Genomic DNA, 22,934 nt, shown 5'->3' on the forward strand with positions numbered 1-22,934 from the left:
AGCACTGGTTATAATAGGATTTTTTTTTTTTTAAGAAATGTTGAGCAGCAAATCAGCATATCTGAATAATTTTTGAAGGATCATGTGACACTGAAGACTAGAGTAATGATGATGGAAATTCATCTTTGGATTACAGGAATAAATTACAATAAAGAAAAAAAATATTCAAATAGAAACAGGTCTTTGAATTAATATTTCACAATACTATTGGTTTTACTCATTCATGATCAAATAAATGCTGCCTTTGTGAGCAAAAGAGACAAAAATTCTAGTTCATACATTTGGTACAAAAATAAATGTGCCTGGAACAGATTAATTATTTACAAACTAAAGAAGCCAAAAAGTAACATGGGCAAGAAAAAAGTAAGATGTTTAAATAGAAGAGTACTGTAAATAATCCCTAGTGAAAAATAAATTCACTATAATGTATTTGAAATACATTTATTTCATGCTACCTATACCTAAAAAGAATACATTTTATATGTACTAAATAAAAATGCCCCATTATGTTTTGTATACTAAACTGGTATACTTGAAGTCTGCTAAATTGGAACAACTAATTTTGTGCTTAATGGACTTTAATTCTGCAGAAGTTGTGATGAAGTCCAACTATTTGATTGTGCTAAAGTGAAACTAGTATAAGATCACACAATCCTCATCAAGTGACATTAAAACACATTTTAGGCTTAATTTTAAGAAATATACATTGTGCACTAGTAGCAGCCCTACTCCAAATAAAGTCGAAGTGTAATTTTTATATCAGTAAATCTCCAGAAATATATCAGTAAATATGTTAATAGATTTGAACTATACTTAGAATGAGAAAATGTGTGAATTCAGGCGTTTTATTTGTTTCTGTTCTTGAGAATCTGTTGAAGTGCTTGTCTGATGGACTTACAGTGACCTCTGCTGTTATATCAGGCATCTTTCTGCTATATTTTATATCCACAGATATCATTTGACTTCAGAAAGCTTGGAAAATATAATGCTTTTTTTGTGTCTATTTTGGAGCTGCACAGATGCAGGTATATTGTTGGATCTGTGATGAATTGCTAATATCCCCTTCTATTGTAAGTCATTTGAGCGTTCAGGTTGAACATGAAGCATATGAGGTAAATGATTACAGAAATGTTGGGTGAAAATCTAGGTGCAATATATCCACTTTAAGTTCCAAACGACTGGGTTCATAAAGAATGTATATGGCCCACCTATATCCAACACATCTGTCACATTTGAAATCATTATTAGAGGGCCATACAGGATATAAGAGGGCTATAAAAGAAGACATACTTTGCATACTGTGAGATCGTTTAAAAAGCAGAATTATGATCTTTTTATTCCCTACTTGTCCCCCAAACACATACTGACCTCTTGTGGCACACACATTGCATCCAATCATGCGTCCATGACTAAAGCTGGGATCTGCTTTGCCAACAAATCAAATCTTTAAGCAAATGCATAATTTAAATGATAATTAGAAAGGATGAGATGATATCCTTATGTCAGAGAGCACCAATTTTAGGCCACACTATAATTTACAATGAGCCACATTGCTCTAAACATTATACTCAACTGAGAATAAACACTGTGAAAACAAGACTATACAGAAGATAATTACCTTGACTGTGTCTGAGTGCATAACAGATGTTTGGAGTTTAATATTATGAAAAATAAAACATTAAAATACAGTAAAGTACATTAAAATGCACTGAGAAAAATTAAGTCATCTAAACATTTTTTTAGAAGATATATTTTGTAGCTACCTAAACCATATTTCATTTAAATGAAGACAATCACACCAGATGTTTATAGAAAAATATACGGCAAGTAAAATGATAAATTGCTGACTTGACGTGCAGGATTTTGGATCTGTTTCCATATTTTATTTACTCTGTCAAAAATAGTTTCAGGTCTTACAGTAAGCAAATATTCAACAAAACTGTGCAGTCCAAAATATAGATATTTATTTCAATTCATGTATTAAAATACATGTATAAATTATATCTACTATTTATATATTGTTTTCTCTATTATGTACATCAAGTACAATGTGCTTTACAATCAACTTACATTCACATACAGTACCAAATATACATTAAATGACATATACATTAATATACAAATACATTCAACATTAGTTACTCTGTATTTTATATCGCTTGTTTTGGACTACATTTAAGCATCTTTTTCAGAGCGTGCCCTGTTTCATTTCCTTATTTCATTTTCTGTTCTGCTTTCAGATGACAGACAAATATAAGCCTCAAAGTCTTTTGATTTGGTACCACAATCATTTCCCTCTGAAGCTGATGAAACTAACATATGTCTGACAAACGTGACCATGAACGAGAACATGATTATGGATGAGGTATGAACAGGAAAGGGAATAACAAACTAACCCCGTGGCACTCACTACCTGCAAGAGATCAGTATAGATCTCTACTTCCTTCGTGAAAGTAAACGCAATGCAATCAGCCATTGAAACTAAAGCTACAGCATGAATAAATGACCCTGGACTGAGGTAGCGTGTCTCCATAGGGACAGACTGTAGAGGCTTGTCTCTGAGGGAGAAGATCATGTGCACGCATGTTCGGGTCACTTTAGACAAGTCAGATAAAGTGAAGAAAAAGGGCATGCCATCAGTGCCTTAAGGTAATGAACTGAGGTGAACTACAGCACCAGTTATAATTTCACTCATTGATGGAATGCTTAAGCAATACTGGAATTACTACAGCTATGAAACAACATTACTAATTTATTTGTTCACAATAAAGGATATATTTAGGCTTGTAAGGCGTTTTGCAATGATCAGGCTATCAATTTTACATTGCTTAATCAAACTGCCTCTGCAGAAGACATTTTTACAGTGTTCACACTGCAGTTCTTCCCTGCAAAACAGGATGTTCGTCTGTTTAGGCTGGCATTACTAATACTGTGTGGGTGTGGAAAAGCTTTGGTGTTTATGCTGTTTTGACAACTCACTACCCTAGAACCGTGACATCATGGTCACCCTGAGTCAACACAAGTCTCCAAGTTTGATCTCCAAACCTACGCCTGGAGAGAACTGACTGTATAAAAGAGTTACTGTGCTTTTAAAAAGCAAGTTTTAACATATCAGATTCTCTAGAAATAAATTTGCATGAGTAGAAAATCAACATGAACTGAAATTCGAATGAGCTTGGTTTTTAAAGTACGTCCTGCAATTACAGTATAATACTGATTTGTACAGTAAAAAGACCGATTTGATTAAAAGTATTGCTGTACCTACTGAGTACTACTATTTACATTCTTGTCTTTGACTACTACCTCTGGGGGGAAAATCCCCCACTTAAGTTCACTGAATTTTTAAAGTCAGATGCATAAAAATATTTCAGTTACTGAAAACAAGCAACTATAAGATGTAGTGACCAACATCTGTTTGTGTTCAGCAATACCATTTATAGTTAACCTTTACTCTGTATCAATATATTTGCAGCGGACACCTCTGCCAAGGCTGCTCCTCTGTGGTCGCCCGAGGCGAATTAGGCGAGGGAGGTGGTTCCAGGAGTAGGCCAGTCGGGCGGAGACCATATCGAGGGTGACGTCACTGAATTCTGCCCACAGGTTGGCGGGTACCGTCTCTTTGACCAGTTTGGGCAGAACAACAGAGTCTGGCAGAAACCCATTAACTCCTCCTAGGAGTAAATGGCAGAGAGCCCGAGACTGTAGGCTCTCCCTCAGACTGCGAAGAAGATCATCCAGCCGGTCCACAAGGTTGCACTCCTCCCAGGATTCAGGGGGTGTACTGAGCAGCAGACGAAGCCAGGCGGTCTTCAAAGCATAGGACGAGAGCACTCCTCCCCACTCAATTCCAGACTGGTGGTCTAGAGTCTCCCCACTGAGATTACGAACCTCTTTAAGGAGCTGAAGGCACTTCAGATGACAAGAGTTGGGGGGCAGTCTACCTTTTAGCCAAGCCAGCAGTCTCTGCTCCTGTCTGGGAAAATACACAGTCCATAGGTCTTCTCCTCGCTGACCCTGCCGGGATGCTACCAAGAAGGCGCCATCGCCGAGAGGAAAGGCTGGGATCAGGCGAATGCCCATGGAGATGTGGCAGCAGACGTAATCGGAGCGAGGGGTCAGGCGGAGGAGCACCTGCTGCTCCTCGCTGAGAGACAGGCTGAGGGAGCAGCGCTGCTCAAATGGGTAACGGACGGCAGCGAGGCAGCGCTGGGTGGCTGTGTAAAACCAGCGCTGGACGGAATCTGGGTTCATTCTATAGACACTTTGAGCCGTGTTCAAGTGCATGAACGTGTCCATGAAGGCCTTGTGACGGCGTGTCCACTCCGCCTTGCGAGGTGTGTTTAGCGTGCAATGCGGTGCCCCCCCTGGCTTGCCAGTGCAAACACCAGCCTCCAGTTTTAGCCCACGAGGTGCCCTCAGAGGCACAAGGATGTCAAAGCAGTCAGGTGAGCCCACCTTGTGCTCCTCATAGGAGCTGCCCATTTGAATGAAGTCACCCCGGAAGGCCAGAGAAGACTCTGGCGGGACATCGGTGCGACCCACTCTGACAAGTTCACTCACCAGCTTGGCAACATGGGCTTTGCTGTGGCCCAGCACATGTGGAGAAAGACGCACATGCCTCTCGTAGTGATCGTCCAGTAGCTCTCTCTTGGAGACTCCTGATTTTCCGTGGACCTCCGGGACTTTGTGGAAGCCCCTCCTAGCAGTACCAGGTTGAGTTGAGCAGTACTTTATGAAGAAGTAACATAAGATAAAAGCTAGGATGTACTTGAAGAGCGTGACAGCGCCGGGTCCCTGGTCAGCGCAGTCATTCCCCTGGTCCTCGGCTGCTCTGAAGATGTACTGATGCAATAGGAGCAGAGCAGTGAGGATGCAAGTGACCAGCGGCCAGAACAACCTGAGGTTGAGAGTGTAAACACTCATGCTCCTTCTCCTTGTTCTCTGCCAGTCCACTACAGCTCTATGGGAAAAGTTGGGGCTAGCCCATGTTGAACCACTCGCCCAGATGCTGAAAACAAGACCAAGCTGATGTTTTTTCCGTCCTCTCGAGTAAAAACTGCTGTGAAGTTTCCTTGCAGATGCGGCGTGTGCCGAGGGCAAGAGGATTCCTCTCATTCAGGATGTTTGAAAATCCCCCCTTTTGTCGCAAGTGAGCACTGTGTGAAACAGGAGAGCGGGCTCTCAGTGTGTGAGCTCAGAGGAAATGCCAAACTCTTGAGAGAGGAATTTCTGTTTGAAAAAAAAGAGGCGTTCAAAAATCAGAGCCTGGACACACTCCTCCTCCCTCTTCTCTTAAAGAAACAGACCTCAAAATGAGAAGTGCTTACTGACAGATTGGACCCTTAACTTAGCGATTTAAATAGCATGATTACTTCTAAACACATACGTGGATTGAAAAACCACCCACATGATAAACATTTCAAATGTTAATAGTAAACGGTGCAATACTTAAAGCACTGTTCATCCAAAAACTCACCTTCATGTGGTTCCCAACGTGAATGAGTTCCTTTTTCTTTCAGTGGAGCACAAAAGGAAACTGTTTTACAATGATAGCATCACACAACTTTTGTAAAATGCTAGGAATAAATTATAGAAAATGATGTCAGAAGGGGTGTGGCCCTTATAAACAGAAGATCACTGAGAAACACTGTACACACACACACACAAATTATTACACAGTTCTCTGTGAAGGGAGTGTCACAGTAAGAAATTTGTATCTTTGTCGAACCGTTAATGACCCCTAACCTCAGCGTGAGCCCTCCCCCGGTCACCCAAACAATTAAGCACTGTCATCTCTCTCATTCAGTTCACAGAGTGCTTTTATACTGCTGTAAGGACATACGCCTTTTAATATTATTTTGCTTTATGGACATAAGGTTTTAGAATAGCTTATTCAAAGCCCTAATCACACTATCCCAAATACATAAAGTCCTGTGTGCAGAATTTGAATTTAAGCAAATAGACACAGTCAGTACATACTTCGAATCAGACACACTTGAGGTGGCCACAAACAGAAAAAACTCCACCTTCTTCTGCCATGTGCATGTTTCTACCAAGATCTTTAGTTTTTTTTTTAAACAAACACTGGCCATGGAAGTAATGCATCAAGTAAGGACACTCATAGACACAGAACATAGCAGCACCTGGCTTAGTCACACTAACCTGTATGACCCGTCAGAGGATAAACACAGAGACAGCTCGCTAAACATGGCTGACAGAACAGTTTAGATAACAATATAACTGATCTGTTGGGACTAAGCATGCTTTTCTGCCATGTACCTTCTTATCAAACCCCTTGTGCTATTTTGATCAGTGTGGCCTCCTCTAAAAATATCAAGCTGTCTGAAGCATACCAGCAACTAAAAAACAGCAGATAAATGCACCGATGATTTGCATTTACCATCGAGTTGAACGCAGCTCTCTGCTTTTTAAAGAATGCCTTGTGGTTAGCGTCAGAGTCCTGAGGGAAAAAAGCTCAGAGAAAAAGATTTACACAATTATATGATTCATAACACCAGTCTGTGCATAAGCTTTTGAGCACAAGACATACACTGTCAAAACTTGTTTGTAGTGAGCTATGCTAAGTGCTAATAAAGAGAGAAACACTTGCGTTTTTAAGAGGCTTACTACTTTTAATTTCTGAAATACTGGCAAAATAGTTTACAATAAAATATCAAGACAGATTTTTTTATTTGTATCTTACCCATTTAGCTCTTGGAAAAGTGTGCTATTAAGGCTCAAGGGCATGTGATCTGTTCGCAATGAGCAACTCATGCAGTGTTTCCAGATGGGTCAGCTTCCTCTGACACAACACGAGAACTAAAGTTTGTGTGATAGCTTCTGCACCACATTAAGCGATGCAAATATATGGGGGAATATGTTTAGAAACAAAAACCTTCAAAAGTAGAAGAGAAAGGCAGTAGGGGCAAGAAGCAGCCTGTGGCTAGTGGGCAGTTGAAAACCTCACAAAATGTGGTCACAGTTAATGGTACACTAAAGGCTGAGGAATACTTGTAGTTACACTGGGGTTGCATCAGCCTCCTTCTCTCTGAATGTGAGCGTACAGTAGCTCTGCCTCCTAACAGAACCTGCCAAACTAAAGAGGCCTCTCAAGAACTTTTCTCCAGTACAGTCAACATAAAAGACTCTAGACAAACTGAAGCAAGGGGCCTGGAGCATCATTTGTGCATTTCTAATGGCCTGCTCTTTTCTTATCAAATCACTGTAAAACCCCTCAGATACCAGAGCTGAAAGCCAGGGTCTCAGACTCTCTGTGGACTGGCCAGGATGGCTTCATGCCCTCATAGATGAAGTCATGGGAAGCACAGGGAAATGGTTACAGCTATTTCCCACGTTTCTGCTACACAGATTATAATACATGTTTTCATAGCCACTCGTGAGATAACTTCCCCTAATTCTTGATGTAAATGTGTCAGACAGTATATGCATATGTGTGTGTATATATATATATATATAAATATATATATATGTGTGTGTGTGTGTGTATGCATATGTATATGTATACCAAGATAACAAGTGAGCATGTTTAGCATATTATATAATATGACTGTGGTCTCTTCTTTGTGACCCAAAATACTTCAGCGGTTGAGTCCAGACCGCCCTGTTGTGTTGGTGGCTGCACAGTACCTTTTACTTAACAGACAAAAACTGCCCTCTTGTGTTCACACACATGACTTTAATAGCAACACAACTGTGGTTGATAAAAAGTTTATTTTATTGTTCTTGAGTATACCTTACAGAATGAGACAAAAACTTATGCCATGTATAAAATCGCAATAAATAGATTTTAAATATATTTTTACTGCTGTGAGGAACACGTCATTATAAATGAAATATGTAATTTCTGCAACACTAGTGCCACTACATTGAAACTGTAAAAACAAAAAACAAACAAAAAAACACTTAAACAGGCTTAAATATTCCCCCTACTGGTCACACAAAGAAATAGTTCCAGGCTAAAGATTGGCTGAGTCTGTATTACTGTGTTGGGCTGGATGGGATGCTCAAACAAACAGAGCAAAGTTTTGATAGAACCACAGTGTTTACACATTTCAGAAAAATTTGCCCAAAAAGGCTTGCTTATAGTTGTATCTGCAAATTAAGCTGGGAAATATTTTAACACTTCAAAGACAGAAAAGGTAGCATCCATATTTACAAGATATCAGGTTAACTCTTTTAAATACTCTGAAAATACTTAGAGACGTTCAGAGATGTAGATTGCAGCTTTGCAGCCCACCTGTATGATGGCTTTCATCAGCTGATATCCAGGCACCTGCAATAAAGATGCATCACCTGTCAGTAAAACAGAAAATGGCAGAGCACAAACATCTCTGTATTTACATTATTACTGTTATTGAGGATCTTAATATTGTAGTTCATGAAAGACATTGTCATGAAAATAATTCAGATTTACTGATTCAGCATCATGCTCCAGTCCAGTGTCATGATGCTCCAATTCATCGTCCCGAAATTCTTTAATCAGCTGACAGAAAAAAAAAGAATAATAATAATAATGAGTAATAGTTTATGCATCTGCATCATCATCAATATATTTTTTTTCAGTTTGGTTTCGAGACTGAGTTCATGCTTCTATTTAACATTTTAAATTAAAATTACATCACACTTTTTAAAAATTACATCATAATTTTTTTTTTTTTTTAAGTAGTACTTGCAGTATATTTGTGACATTAAAGAAGCAAATCTTCTAATACTTAAGGTTTCATAATAATTCTACAGTTTCTTTGCGTGTGATGTTTGAAGTCCACCATGTAAGGCTTGCAGACACCTGCAGCAGCTCAGTGTACTTCTCAGGATCTTTCTCCATTAGAGTTCTGATCTGACTGTTGTAGTGCTCTGAGATACTCTCCTCCACAGCCACAGTGCAGGCCATCGCCCCTTCCTTTCCCAAGAGAGCAGAGCCAGCGCCTGTACAAAAAACAGATGTTTGACACACCAGACGTTTTCCATGACTTTTCCAGTTGTCTGTTTTTCACAAAATGAAGAAGAATTTGTAAAAATCAATGCATAGACACTCCACCTAAAGGAGCAATTTCAGTTGAGCATTTTATTAAAGGAATAGTAAAGGAATAGAAACCCTTTTTGATAAATTTAGCAATATATCACTTGCTCACTAATGGATCCTTTGCAGTGATTGGGTGCTGTAAGAGTGAGAGTCCAAAAAGCTGATAAAATTTCTTAAAATCGGTTCAGATTAAAAAAACAAACATCTTTCTCAAGGGTGAATACATTTTGTTTAGGGTGAACTACTCCTTTAATTTCTATACATTTGCCATTCTTTAAAATGAGTCTTTCATTCAATTCATTCAGGAATGAGGTAAACGGCTCTCTCATTTGAATGAACCTTTGAATCATTGATTCATCCGATTCATTCAAACGCTGATTCATTTGAAATCAGCATTATTTCAGAAACTAATGTTCAAATGAAATGTTCAACAATGAAATGAAATGTTAAACTGTGGCTTTATAGGTATATTTTTGTTGGCTAAACGGAGCAAAAACAGACAATATTGTGTTTAAAAAAGAACACATTATTAACATATTATTTAATGTACTGTTGTGTAAAATCACATTTGTTCTTGTGGTATTCGGATATAAATAATATATATATATATATATATATATATATATATATATATATATATATATATATATATATATATATATATAAAGGAAATATTGTAGAAATAATGTAAAGGTCACCCTTACCAAGAGCAAATCCTGCTATGTTCCAGAGTGGAAGCAGGAGGGTAGGACGCACTCTGTTCTCAGCCAGTATCTCATTAAACTTTTTCAGGTGCTGCTTCTCTTGATCCCACATTTCCTTAATTAACATATATCATCACATTCAATGCTTTAGTTCCATATAACACCAGACTCAATGAATGCTGTTCTTTCTAAACAAACTAATATAACAACCCTCCCAAACGTGATGTAGGGAAATGGTAATCTTTGTGTGATAACTGCCAGCTTTGGTTTATGGACTGATACCTGAATGAGTGGACTGATTTGTGTACGGCCAAGAACAGCCATCTGACCCGCATAGATTCGGTTGGCACCATATTCTCCTGCATGGTCCACTCTCATCATCCTGTGAAGCATGGCTTTTTCTTCTTCATCATTGGTGGGAGGCAACACAACATATCCCCTTACACTGGACACAACAGCTGAGAGTCACACAAACATGCAATGGTAAGTGAGGACCATAGAAAGAACATTACAGGTGTGTTCACAAACACACATGCAGTTTGTTTTAAAATACAGATGTTCTGAGCTCTAATATATATATATACAAGAAATGACATTATAAAAAATAAACATAACACATTTGCCAAATATCGCATAATTTTGGCATACATAAATATATCATACATTGAAAACATGTAAGTTCTTTTTGCTCTGCATTTCAAATAGACTTTCTGAAAAACTACGGGTTTGTGAGTGTCTTTTTTTTTAATAAAAAAGAAATGTAATGCAAAGTGTAGTCATAAGGGCAGTTATGAAACTGCATCTTTACTTACATTTGTGATTTGTACAAAGTTGACACGCTCTCGGTAATAATGACTGTTTAGAATCACGAAGCATAAGCTGAGGTCTGACAAACCTGTGCATGTTTGCGATTGTTTTGATAACGGAATAATGGATGAATGTTATTGAAAGGCTCTAGGTGGGCGCGGTGTCGCACGCGTAAGCGTTTACTAGTCGGCGCTTGAATATTACGTCAACGACTGGGGCTATGAGAAACTTTACCTTCGCGCTTAGGTAAGATATTTAATTCACTAATGTCCCACCAAATGTAAAATAAAACTGAAGTGATATGTGAAATAAATGTATTAAATAACTGAATTTATTTACTCAATCGTTTTAACATGTTTCCTGCTATAGTGCAAAAAAAGTCACTAGTTAAAACGACTAAATTCACTATGCCGAATAATACAGGTAAATGTCAATTATTTAATTTCTTGTGAGGTTTTAGGCCACTGTGTACGTGCCCAAACTTTGTTTGTAGGCTAATGCTTAACCAACCAACCAACCAACTTTTTTTTTTTTTTTTTTTTTTGGTCAAAGCTACTAATCTTTTGATAATTACTTATTAATACTTATTATTAATAATTTAATAATAGTATTAGTAGGCCTGTCTGCATTCAACATTTATTTATTTATTGGACAGTGTTCCATAATGTTGTTTACCTTAATGTTCACAACAGTTTAATGTTTTAAAAAAAAAAACATTTTAAAACATTTTAAAAGGCACATTTGGTTGCTTTAAAAGTGACATATTCTACATGTATTCAAAGTTCATGTGTGGTTCAAGCTCTAAATAAATACTGATAAAAATTCAAAAGATAAAACAAGATGCGTTTTAAGCAGGTGAGCGTGATTTCAGCAAGTACAACATGTTCCTGGACCAACATCCTTGTTGATCCTGGAACAATATACCAATCAAGCAATGAGTCGAGGGATACGTTTTCAAGAAATGTCAGTTTTAGATGGTTCTAGGTTTAGAGGCAGGGATTGGGTTTAAGTCTATATTTTTGGACAGTAATGTTGATCCAGGATTTATTTTGCTGTACTGTACATCACACATATATCTGGAACATGGTAGATGGTACTCTGCTGGATTTGTTGATATTCTTGTTTGTGTAGGAGATGCTGTCATTTCTGGACACAGTGGAGTGGGCGTCTGCTGGTGGGTGTTGACACAGAACCTACAGCGTGTCTGAATGCTGCTATCGCTGAGATCAGAGAACAGTATGAAGGCCTGGTGAAAAACTGAAGCACGGATCAAATATGGGGTTAATAATTTTAGAAGCAAACACACACACATCGAGTCGTTTCTGTTGTTTTTCACTCTTCCCTTTTGTCAGTAACAGATAGTTGAATTTTAAACGGAAAGCTTTTTTGTCCATTTTATTTATATGAAATTTAGTCTTATACATGACTCTTAACAGCTCATAGCATCCTAATATATTGCATGAGTCACTTTACCTCATGCCTCCACACAGTGGCACTCTCACACAGCAAATCTTATTCCGCTGACTCCACGAAGGAGCACAGGGCCTATAGCAAATAACAAATAGCAGCAGTAAACTCCATATAATTGTGATTTACCAATATCAATCTCTTTTCAGGATCGAAAAGAAAACTATTTTTCCTTGTGGAAGTTTCTGGTATAAAATGTTTAAGAAAAGTGTTATCAATACATGTAAAGATAATTACTTGGGATCACAGCTGTCATGTACATGTATGGACATTACAAAGACAGTATCCATTTTTTAAAGAATGTGTTTAACCATTTTTGAGGTTAGATTCCCTGGCAATGTAATAAAATGTGTGTTTTGAATGCATTGTAAAGGCCTGTTCATGGGACGATGACCATGATGACTATAAAGTTTTAATAATCATTCTCATTATGTGAGAACAGGGAAGTGCAAACCACAGCTGTAATAAAAGTGGCACAGAGGAACGATATTGATGGAACCCTTTTCGGAACATCCAAAATCTGCCTTTAAAGAGCTTAGGCATTTAAGTGTCAGATTACATAGCAATTAAAGCTGGTATTGAGCAAGGTGACTTCTTGGACTTCTCACTGTGATCCAGAGTTGGGGTACTCAATGTCGGACAGAAAAAAGTCATCTGTTTATGTAACTTGCATTACTTGTAATGTGTTACCCCCAACACTGGACGCTACTATGATCTTGAATTCACATCACTGCACCCTCTGCAGTTGAACTTGGACACTATCAGTTCATTACTGATCTTGTGCACTGTTCTATATAAGTGAAAATCCTCAGATGAACTCATGCCGATCCCTCACTTTAGGACAACCTTTGCCCAATTCCCTCCTCAGATGTCTCTGAGGTTTACTTTATGTGTGTCATTTCACAAATTACCACTTCTCCTTGTGAGAGCTCTAGTGAATAAACATCTTGTCCTCCAAATGGAAATCAAAAATAGAAATGGGAAAAAAAATTTTTTTTTCAGGATTTAGGTTCACAGAAAAACAGAATCTCACACTTTTAAGAGCCTTCCAAAAGTATATTCAGTAATATAATGGAATATGTCCAATTCATGTGTTGCTTGTTTTTGTCCGTATTTTCTGAGAATTGATTTTTGAATGGCTGTCAATAAAAAATACCTACCCTCCTGCTTGCACTCTGGAACATAGCAGGATTTGCTCTTGGTAAGGGTGAATACTTTTTGGCATCTATTTACTGGCGTAATGACATCTACCATCAGAGATTCGTTTGAAGATAACCAGCCAAAACTTGCCTCCTTGGCTCAGACAAAAACAGCTATGTTTGCACAGAACAGTAGCATTTAGACTTTTTGTGGAAAACTTGAACTCTGTGAATAGCTTACTTTGTTCTAGCTCAGTTTAAATATGCTAAAACATATTTTAAGATTGTACACCTTTAAGTACAGGTGCATATTTATTTGATATGTTTGTCAATATTAATTGCCATTTCCCAGTGGTGTGCACGGACATGCATGCACACGCTCAAATGCACAAATACACTACTGTTTAAGCAAAATGGGGAATATTTCCCTCGCAGTGCAAAATAAATTCACTAGGGAAAAGAAAAGAATACTGCTTCAAGCTCAAGTGTGAGGGAAATCCACATACCCACTGTAGCGTCAGAAAAGCACTTGCCATCTGTTTACAGCAGTTCTCCACCACCCTATTACATTGTGCAGTAATGCTCCAGGGATATCTGTTAAAGAGCTGACATTTAGCCTGTATTATGTATGGCTTTCCATGCAAATGTCAAAGCACATAGAGAAAGAAACCTTTGATTATTGCTCTTATTTGGTGATAGTGGGGCTGTTGTATTAAGAAGGGATTGAGAAGCAATTTACTCCATTGAATTAAGATTTTAGAACAGATTTGTTTTTATTTTTGATGTTGGCAATAGTGCTGCAGTCTTCTGATGCGTGCTCTCTATAACTTCTGGTTTGTGTTAAATCAATATCAGACCCATCCGGATATGGGCAAGTAGTAATAGTTGCTTGTAAGACCTTTAATTTTCCAATTGCAGCTCCATTTCTTCCTGATAAATTAGCATTGATGTTTCTGATTGGGAATTGTGAGTATTGAGTAAGCTGGAGAGACATTATTCAGTGCCTGCTGAAGGAGTTATTCAGGTCAAGAGGAGTTTAAAGATGTAAAATGTGCTCTGCCAGTTCTTTGATGCTGTGATTCATTCTTTATATCTCCGTCTCTGTCTTTCGGTTCCCATGGTTCAGCTGCCCTCTTCAGGCATTAAGAATTTTCAAAAACATATTGCAAAATATTTACACAGGACCCTTTCCAGCTTATGGCAAACAGCCTCGGCTCTCATTTGAGATTTTAAATACACCAATACATACAGCATCAAGCCTTCGAGGCTCAGTAAAAAGGCAAAGGAATTACTACGAAATTGCAGATAAATATTTATTTGAAAATACCTCAGCGGTGGCAGTCAGTACAGACAGTGCGTATTGTTCACAGGGATCACTGCCCTGATGAGGGAGCAAAAAAAAAAAAAGAAATTTCAACAAGAAGATGGTTCGACTGAATAGCAACGCAATAGCTGCCTGATTTGAGAGCGGATTTAGTCTGCAGGAAGCATAAGCAGACTGTAAACACACATCTGAGGCGTTTTTCTGACAGAGAAAGCAAACAGTTTAAAGTGTGGGACATTAGAGAGGTATTAGATCCAGTTTAAACACTCTCAGATCGTTTTACAGAGTCACCCTAAAGAGCTGGCTAAAGAAACCGTCATTCATTACACTGGTAAATGTATAAGCAAACATTTTTGATACAGGTGATAACATATAAGGGCATGTAAAAAAAGTTGCTAAATTATTTTGGTTTGGTAAAATGGCAGACTGGTTTATTTGTTCTCAAAGGAGACAGCAGCTTGTCCCACACCTCCAGTTTTATGATAGCCCCCCCTAAAGGACACATGGTGGCCCTTATGTCCAGAGATTTTCCCTCAAAGTTAAAGCCTGACCTATTGGCCTCCTCCCTCACAAAGCCCTGTGGGTTGTTTTGATAGTACATTTCTTTATAAAGGGTCTGGTCACACTCCTTTTTCTTTCGGGTAGATGCCTACTGCAAACCAATTCTTATACAGATTGTAGTCCCAGGGGACAGAAAACATGACGGCCAGGGTCTCGATGTAGTCATTTCTGCTTTGCTCGAACAGGTCGTAGGTCATAACCCCAACGCTGCCGGTGACCTCAGAGCTGGTCTAGGTGAAGGTGTATACTCCGGTCTTGAGCGGGCACACTGTGGGCTGAGGTGGATTGAAGGTTTCACCACTCTCAAGATAGACCCTGTGAACAGACACAAACATGCACACATTTATTGCTACACAAAATGCACATTTAAATGGATAGTTCACCCCCCCGAATTCAAATTCTGTTGTCGTTTTTTGACCATAATGTTACACATATAGAGACAAAGTTTTAGTTTTGAGTGCTTGGTTTAACATTATTTTTTGCTTCTGGTTGAAGTCCCACTTTGGGTTGAAGAGGCAGTAGTCATTTGTCAGGTTGGTGATCTCTATTGTGATCTCTCTATTTAAACTGCTGTGTTGAATTAATGTGTTAAAATCAGGTTTTATTACGGAAAACAATTTTGGTCTGTGTATGTGCATACACTTAAATATAAAGCATATGCATTAGATTAAAGTTCACATAACCCTTCTCAAGTTCATTTCTGCCTCTCTCTTATTACCTTTGTCAATGTTAAATAGCAAATAAACAGGTTACAGTAATTACACACAGAGACCCCACTTCATAACCCATTGGGCCTGTAGCGATCTTCATTTTTATAATGCACTGATTTTAAAAGAAGCAAACAGTGTGAAATAGAGTTGCTCAAGTGTCCATAACTGAATAAACTGTCTTGCTAAGTTGTAATTTTAATATGGAAATTAGCATTTAGTTTTGATTATTAAGTTATTATTATTTCATCCCAAGGAGAATGAAGTCTTACCTTTGTGGCACTCTGGAGTGTGTGTGTGTGTTACTCAGTAAACAGTGCGTTCTGAAAGAGTCACTGCGTTTTTACTCTGTCCCTTTCCCAGTCTTCATCATCAGCAACAAGAACAGTACATACCCACCTGCGAAAAAAAAGCATGCTTGCTCAAATTTAGTGTACACCCTCATTACACAAACAGGGAGACACACTCTCACACGCACATCAGCTCAAGAGGCGTCAGTGACATGCTTGGAACAGTTCCACACCCAAAACTGGTCGTTAGATTTGTTAGACCAAGTGAAGTTGCAAGTAAAGATCTGTCCAGGAAATGACTACAATTTGAAGGGGTTCTCCAAGCTCAGATTCAAACGTGTAGGTATGATAGCATTTACAGGGATACATTTTAGGTGAGGTTTCCTGATAATTGGTAATAATTAGTCTTTATACTGTTCAGTACACTAATAATAGTGACTGTTTGAATTGGAATGTTTGTTCTGTTACGTGTTTTGAATAATGAGCCTAGAAATGTGCTCATTTCATTTCCTTTTTAAAAAAATAATACTTTCACATTGTCACAGAATGTAGTTTTAAGAGTTTTAGGTGAGAATGTAATTTTTTAGAAGAAGGAAAGACATCAGCAACGATCTTAGAGAAGCAAATGTTGCTGCCATCAGTCTGGGAAGAGTAATACAGTCATTTGCAAACAAATTGAAGTCCATCATTCCACAGTAATTCACAAGTGGAAGACATTCAAACAGACCCCAATCCTCCCAGGAATGGACATCCCAGCAATTCACCCCAAGATCAGACCATGTAACTCTCAGAGAAATGGCAGAAAACCCAAGAACTTCACGGCAAACTCTACAGGCATCAGTTAACATGTTCAATTATGACAGATGGTCTCACATTTGACTCTAGAATAATTTTGTATATAGAGGAGTTTATGGTCAACTCAATTACTGCAAGGTGCCCAGGACCTGTGCAAAACAAACCCAAAATCATCAGCCCTCCACCATCATGTGTGTCTTTTGCTATGAGGCGTTTGTGCTGATTTGCTCTTTAGGGTTTCTTAGGATTTCATCAATTTTGCCGCTGTGCATTATGGCCAAACATCTCCAATTTGCTCTTGTATGTTCGAAGGACATTGTTCTAGAAGTCTTATGGTTTGTTCAGATGCAACTTTGCTAACCTAAAACATGCTGTTGTGTGCTTTTGGATAGAGGCTTTTTCTTCTGTCATACCTTTCAAACATGCCATCCTTGTCCCATATATTTTTATAATTGTACTGTCATGAACTTTATAATTGAACATGTTAACTGAGGCCTGTAGAGTATGCGGTGAAGAATGAATGTCTTCCACTTGTGAATTATCTTCATCACTGTGGAATGATGGACTTCAGTTTGTTTGCAAATGACTGTATTACTCTTTCCAGACTGATGGCAGCAACATTTGCTTCTCTAAGATCGTTGCTGAAGTCTTTCCTTCTTTGCGTTGTGTAAACACACACCTGAAGACTCTAGACCAACAAACCGCCTAAACTTTTATAGAGGTGCTCACACTTAATCAAAAGTATTTGAATGAAAAGTAATTTTGGCATTATTTTTGGTCAATAAATAATGACACTGAGCAATATGTCTTGTGTTGTTGTTCATCTGAGGGTTTAGTTTCCAAAATTTAAGACCTGCCAATGACCATATATATATATATATATATATATTTATTTATTTCATATAAATACAGTATATAAACAAAAATACGTTTTCAAAACAGTCTTTTTATTTAGACACGATTTGGGATCTACATTCAGAAAATTTTATTAATACAGACATCAAAAAGTTGCATCAACATTTGAAAGCACAATGGCATATGCATTATATGCATATGTAATGCATTATGACATTACATATGCATATAATGTTTAAGATGACAACAAGTAAATGGAAAAAGTATTTCAATTCCATATGTGTACTGTTACTGTGAGACTAATTTTGTTTATTGTTTAGCCCATCTTGTCATAGACCTCTAGCTTAATAATAGCCTTTCCCACAGTAGACATGGTGGCCCTTAAGTTTTTTTCCTCTGTGGATGATTCCAGTTCCCCCCACATCTGCACGGGTGAACTGGCTGAAGTCCTTCCCCTCATACATGTGTTTGTACAGGGCCTTGTCACATCCACAGCTGCTCTCAAACAACCCGATGCCCATCACGTTCTTGTAGAGGAGGTAGTCGAAGGGGACGGAGAACAGAACGGCCATGCGCTCGGTGCACATACGGTTCTGCATGTGAAAGAGGTCATAGGTCAGGATGCCCACAGCCCCGGTGGCAGTGTTGTCATCCTCAGCGAATGAGCAAACCTTGGTCTTGGTGGTGCGGATGGTGGGTTGAGGTGGATGGTAACTGAACCCACTGGACATCTACACTCTGAAAGAAGTTTATCGTTTACATTGGTCATAATATTTTATGGATATGTACAATTACAATAAATAACAGAGAGTCAATGAAAGGAATTTGCACAAAAATTTTGATCAATAAGTCCTAGTAACATTTGTTTTTTCATTACTTTAACTCATCAAAAGAATTTTACCAAATTCAACTAGATTTTTTTTACAGTGTACAATTGACCAAAATATAATTCTCTTCATTTTAAACTGTATTTTTAAAGAGTTTTGTCACTCGCTAAACAGATTTAGCTAAAAACTTCATTTAAAAAAATCACATTCTAAAGCATGATTTTCTCCTTACTTTGGATTGATAAGGCAGTAAACGCTGCTAACATTGGTGATCTCCACTGTACAGTTCCTATTAGTGTTTATAGTTGCTTCTGTGAGAGTTATGAAAGAGGAAAAATAGTTTAAGAAAAGACTGGAGAAGTCAATTAACAATCAATCCCTGCACAACTGATGGCAATAGATAGGTGCGTAGGAGAAAAAGACCAAAAAGGACAAAACTGAAAACCAGAGCAAGATGTCTCACACTGTTTATGAAGAGACTGGAAAACAAAATAATTTTGAAAAGGAAATGCTTTCTGCAAAGTACAAAGGGACAGTTATTCTGTATATTCTGCTCCATAATTATTATTTTAACCAAATGGATTGTATAGCAAACCCTTCAGCACTCTACTTTTCACCATCGTTACATCGCAGATGAATTAAGGGTTAATGCTCATCTCTGTATTTGAGGTAAAAGCTTTTGTTTTTGTAGCACACACATGGAACTGGTTAAGAAGTACCTGAAAGTCACCTGCTATTAAGAGAGCTTGCTGCTGCTGAGAGAATTGAGGGTTTGCTGGGCCTCTGTTTCAGCGTAGATGAACAAAGTGGTTGGTGAGTGACAGAAACACTAGTAGAGACACAAACACCTGCTTGTCCCCTTCTTTTCCTTCCAATGCTGACAGGAAAAATAGAAATAATAGCAGAAACATTTGTGGGAGAGTTTGGTGGGAGTTGACACAGTTAGACTAACTGCTTGCATAACTCTTCATCCACAAAGCACCATTTCCAGAATTCATGCCCAGAAAACTACATCATGACAAGAGGCATCTTGCAACAAAAACAAAAATAATGTACTTGCTAATTCTGCAACAATTCATATTTTAGTAGGTAGATTACTGACTCAGTGCTGATGAAAACATGACATAATGTGATGCCTTGTTGGTTATGGTGCAAATATTGAACTTAAAGTTAATATTGAAAGGACCAAATCCACCAACGCCCTAAAACTTTGTGCAAAGTGAAACAGAATGACAGAAGGCTTAAAAAACAGAGTGCAAGAGCAATGAGAGATTATAGCACACTTGTGCAATATTTGCACTACAGTACATATTATCAAAGCATGTTAGAGCATCTTTCCTAAGAGTGACAGTGTGTGATTGAACATGTCTGGTCAGATGAAGCAAGAGAGCGAAAGCATACAGCTGCTCCCTAACAGCTGACAAAACTGAGACTTTTGCGAGTCCCACTGCATGTACATACATTTCCCCTTCATTCCTGAAATTTTTTTAACTCGCACACCTTGCAGAAATAGGTTCGGGATGCACTCACACATCTGACTGAAAGTTCAGGGCCCTGATTCGTTTTCCAATAGGGGGCAGCAAATATACACCTATTCACCCCATTAATCCTCTTCTAATTATAAAAGATTGTACATTCCTGGAGATATTACATTAATTATGCATATATTTTAAAACAGATGCTAAGTGCGCTATGCTTTTCTTTTAAAAGGATAATTCTCTCAGTAATTCACTCGTCCTCATTCAAGCTCTTTATAAGAAAAAAAATGGTTCGGTATGCACACATACCCAACAAATCATTCAATTTTTTTTTTCCCAGGAAATTCGGACAATAAATGCCGTTTTGGTGCTCTTTGATGTATAAAGACCTCAGTTCTGATCATCCCACCCTCTTTATTACTGGTTTTATTGAGTGCAATTTATCTATTTGCCTACAAGTTTTTAATTTGAGTGTTTATCATTACAGTTATAAATAAATAGTAGGCTAATTAAATTTAAGTTTGGGCTCTGTTGTTAATTATAACCTTATGGTAATGTAAAAAGGGCTCCTAGTTTGGAGCAGAAGCTGAGGTAGATTATTTTATTACTGAGGCAAATTTAAAGACAATTTTAATATCATTGAATTTATTTAAATAAAGAATAAGTTGTTCTGTAAAACATTGTTTAATTTAAAAAAACAACAATTTATGTTTAGTATTTTTTCCTCCTGCTGTACTGAAGCGTGACGTCAAAACCAAGGTATGCACTGAACCGTCATGTTTGTTTACCATTACACCTCTACTTGAGGGTAAATAAATGATGACAGAATGTAAATTGTTGGGTGAACTACTCTTTTTATGCTTTGTTTTTAAAGCGCTCTCTCCCACCTTCAATACCATGACTGAGATGCTCTTGAGCAAGGCACCAACTGGTCCCCGGGCACCGCAGCCCAAAAAATGACTTCCCACTGCTCTGGTTGTGTTTTCATGGTGTGTGTGTGTGTTCAATTCTGTGTTTACACTTTGGATGGGATAAATGCAGAGCAAGAATTCTGAGTATGGGTCACCATAAAAAGTCTGTAACATAGTTTGGTTAAAATTTCTCAATGGTAGTGTAAAATACACCTTTTTTACCCTGTCAAAAGCAGCTCTTTTCAGAGCACGTAGTTTTGTAGCATATTCCTTTAAATGTTAATGAGCTCTGCTGACCCCGCCCCTCTCTTCGGAGCAGCTCTTTGAGAGTGTTTACTTCAGCCTCATTCATCTTGAAACTTGCAAATTAGCACATTATTAGGAAAGGTGATTTGCAAAGATTCTTAAAAAAATGTATACTCACTTCTTCTGTAAGTGAAGCTGGATCACAAGATAGATCGGGGGCGCATTCCCTTCAGAAACAAATGTAATCCACTGTGTCTTCAGCAGCTCAGATGTCGGAGTAAAAAGACTGCTATTATTATTACATCTAACATCAAAACACCTCAAAAGCTTAGGAGTCATTCTTGTCTACATCATCTCTAGCGGTGAAACAATGGTGCACTGATGACTCACTCAGGGCAGGTTTAAGGTAAGACACCAGTTAAGTCTGTTGTGAAACGCTCCTGTCAATCAAACTATCGAGGGAGGGGCCTGTTGTTGTGACATCACACAGACAGGCATCTGAGATTGGCTCGATTTGAGAAAGGGGTAAAGATTTGAGCAGGTTAAAAAAAATCAATGGGTGGATTTTTATAATTATAGGGTTGTTGTGAACACACACGGCCAACACACATTTCAATTCAACACAACCTGCAAAACTGCATGTATCATCATACGGCCCCTTTAAATATTTAATGTAGCCATTGAGATGCGTTTATATGAATTATAATGAATCAATTTGTTAAATGTTGCTTCATAGTAGTCCCCATAAGCCACTGAATCATTTTTTTTTACTGTCTTTACAGTAAACCAAGAAAAGCTCAAAGCGATTTGTTGGAAGTAGTGCAACTAAAGCTATCCAATAAACCGCTTGATTCACATTCTCTCCACCAGCCGAGGTAATTCAGCATTGGCTGAATCCTTTCAAAGGAAATCAAAAGCTAACCTTATGATTAGATGTATTTCAGTGTAAAGTCCACATCCCATTACCCGAGCCAATAGAGGCTCTCTAAATGCATAGAGCTGCCGTGCATCTGAAGGGCTAAAGATTAATCCCTGGAGCCTATGGAGCTATTCACAGATATAGGGCTTTCAGATGATGGACTAATAGCTATCGTTCTTGGGTTTGTGTGTAAGTGTGTGTGGGGGTTATGCAAACAGAAATGATTACGCACAGTCAGGTTGAGGTGTGCGTGTGTAGGGGGTTGGAGTTGTCGGTTGATTGATTGTTGAGGGGGGCGAGAGGTTCCACACGTTCACTTTGTGATGAATAGGTTGTCAGATGCCCTCCAACTACCCAAACAAGGCCGTGGTAAAACAGGCATTTAAGTGATTACACCAAATGTGTAAATATTAAACGTCCATTACAGAGGGATTATATATGCTGCCACTCGGCAGATGAGAGGCGAAGGAGGGAGAAAAAAAGACAGTGATGTGGGGATGAGAAAAAAATGTAATAGAAAAAAGGACAGGTGCTCAAACTATACATATTTGTTGTTTCATGCCCGACTAATGTTTTTCTGTTTATGCTCCTCCAAATCTTAGGCATTAATCACATTTTGAGAGCACTTGAGGTGCATGTTTTGTGTGTGTGGGCGTTTTGTGTATCTCTGATGCTTTAATGACCAGGCATGTTCCCGCATCCCCAAATTCAAATTAGCTGAGATAAAGAGCGTTTCCAGAGATTCAGCGAGGGGCTGGGGATGCGTGAATATTTATCTTTTGTTTAATGATGATTTGTGCGGTGTGCCCTTTTATTCCTCTGCAGCCCGGTAATCGATAGGGTGGTGTGCGACATGAATAC

General features: G+C 38.2%; 2 protein-coding genes and 2 pseudogenes across 2 annotated transcripts; all 4 read right to left on the bottom strand.

Moving 5' to 3' along the window:
- Positions 1–1,874: 1,874 nt before the first annotated feature.
- On the bottom strand, positions 1,875–6,806 carry LOC113047059 (inositol 1,4,5-trisphosphate receptor-interacting protein-like 2). The gene is made up of 3 exons (XM_026208312.1): positions 6,401–6,806; positions 5,477–5,576; positions 1,875–5,229 (listed from the first exon to the last, which is right to left on the bottom strand). Exon 3 carries the CDS (start codon positions 5,113–5,115, stop codon positions 3,448–3,450), a length of 1,668 nt encoding a protein of 555 aa, XP_026064097.1. The 5' UTR covers positions 5,116–5,229; positions 5,477–5,576; positions 6,401–6,806; the 3' UTR covers positions 1,875–3,447.
- Positions 6,807–7,712: 906 nt separating this feature from the next.
- LOC113047060 (5-demethoxyubiquinone hydroxylase, mitochondrial) lies at positions 7,713–10,659 on the bottom strand. The gene is made up of 6 exons (XM_026208313.1): positions 10,560–10,659; positions 10,030–10,205; positions 9,748–9,862; positions 8,807–8,946; positions 8,435–8,503; positions 7,713–8,293 (listed from the first exon to the last, which is right to left on the bottom strand). The coding sequence occupies exons 1-6, from the start codon at positions 10,648–10,650 to the stop codon at positions 8,216–8,218; spliced, it is 669 nt and encodes a 222-aa protein (XP_026064098.1). The 5' UTR covers positions 10,651–10,659; the 3' UTR covers positions 7,713–8,215.
- Positions 10,660–14,884: 4,225 nt separating this feature from the next.
- Positions 14,885–16,256, bottom strand: LOC113047367 (DELTA-sagatoxin-Srs1a-like; annotated as a pseudogene).
- Positions 16,257–18,008: 1,752 nt separating this feature from the next.
- LOC113047368 (bryoporin-like) lies at positions 18,009–19,517 on the bottom strand (annotated as a pseudogene).
- Positions 19,518–22,934: the final 3,417 nt, after the last annotated feature.

This window comes from Carassius auratus, chromosome 28 (assembly GCF_003368295.1).
Source record: "Carassius auratus strain Wakin chromosome 28, ASM336829v1, whole genome shotgun sequence".
In the NCBI taxonomy this organism is placed as follows: Eukaryota; Metazoa; Chordata; class Actinopteri; order Cypriniformes; family Cyprinidae; genus Carassius; species Carassius auratus.

Coding starts and splice junctions, on each gene's coding strand:
- LOC113047059 (XM_026208312.1), bottom strand. CDS start 5,115: ATGAGAGGAATCCTCTTGCCCTCGGCACACGCCGCATCTGCAAGGAAA.
- LOC113047060 (XM_026208313.1), bottom strand. CDS start 10,650: ATGCACAGGTTTGTCAGACCTCAGCTTATGCTTCGTGATTCTAAACAG. Junction 8,947..9,747: donor CATAGCAGGATTTGCTCTTG/GTAAGGGTGACC, acceptor TTTTTTGTACAG/GCGCTGGCTCTGCTCTCTTG. Junction 8,504..8,806: donor AGTACACTGAGCTGCTGCAG/GTGTCTGCAAGC, acceptor TTTTTCTGTCAG/CTGATTAAAGAATTTCGGGA.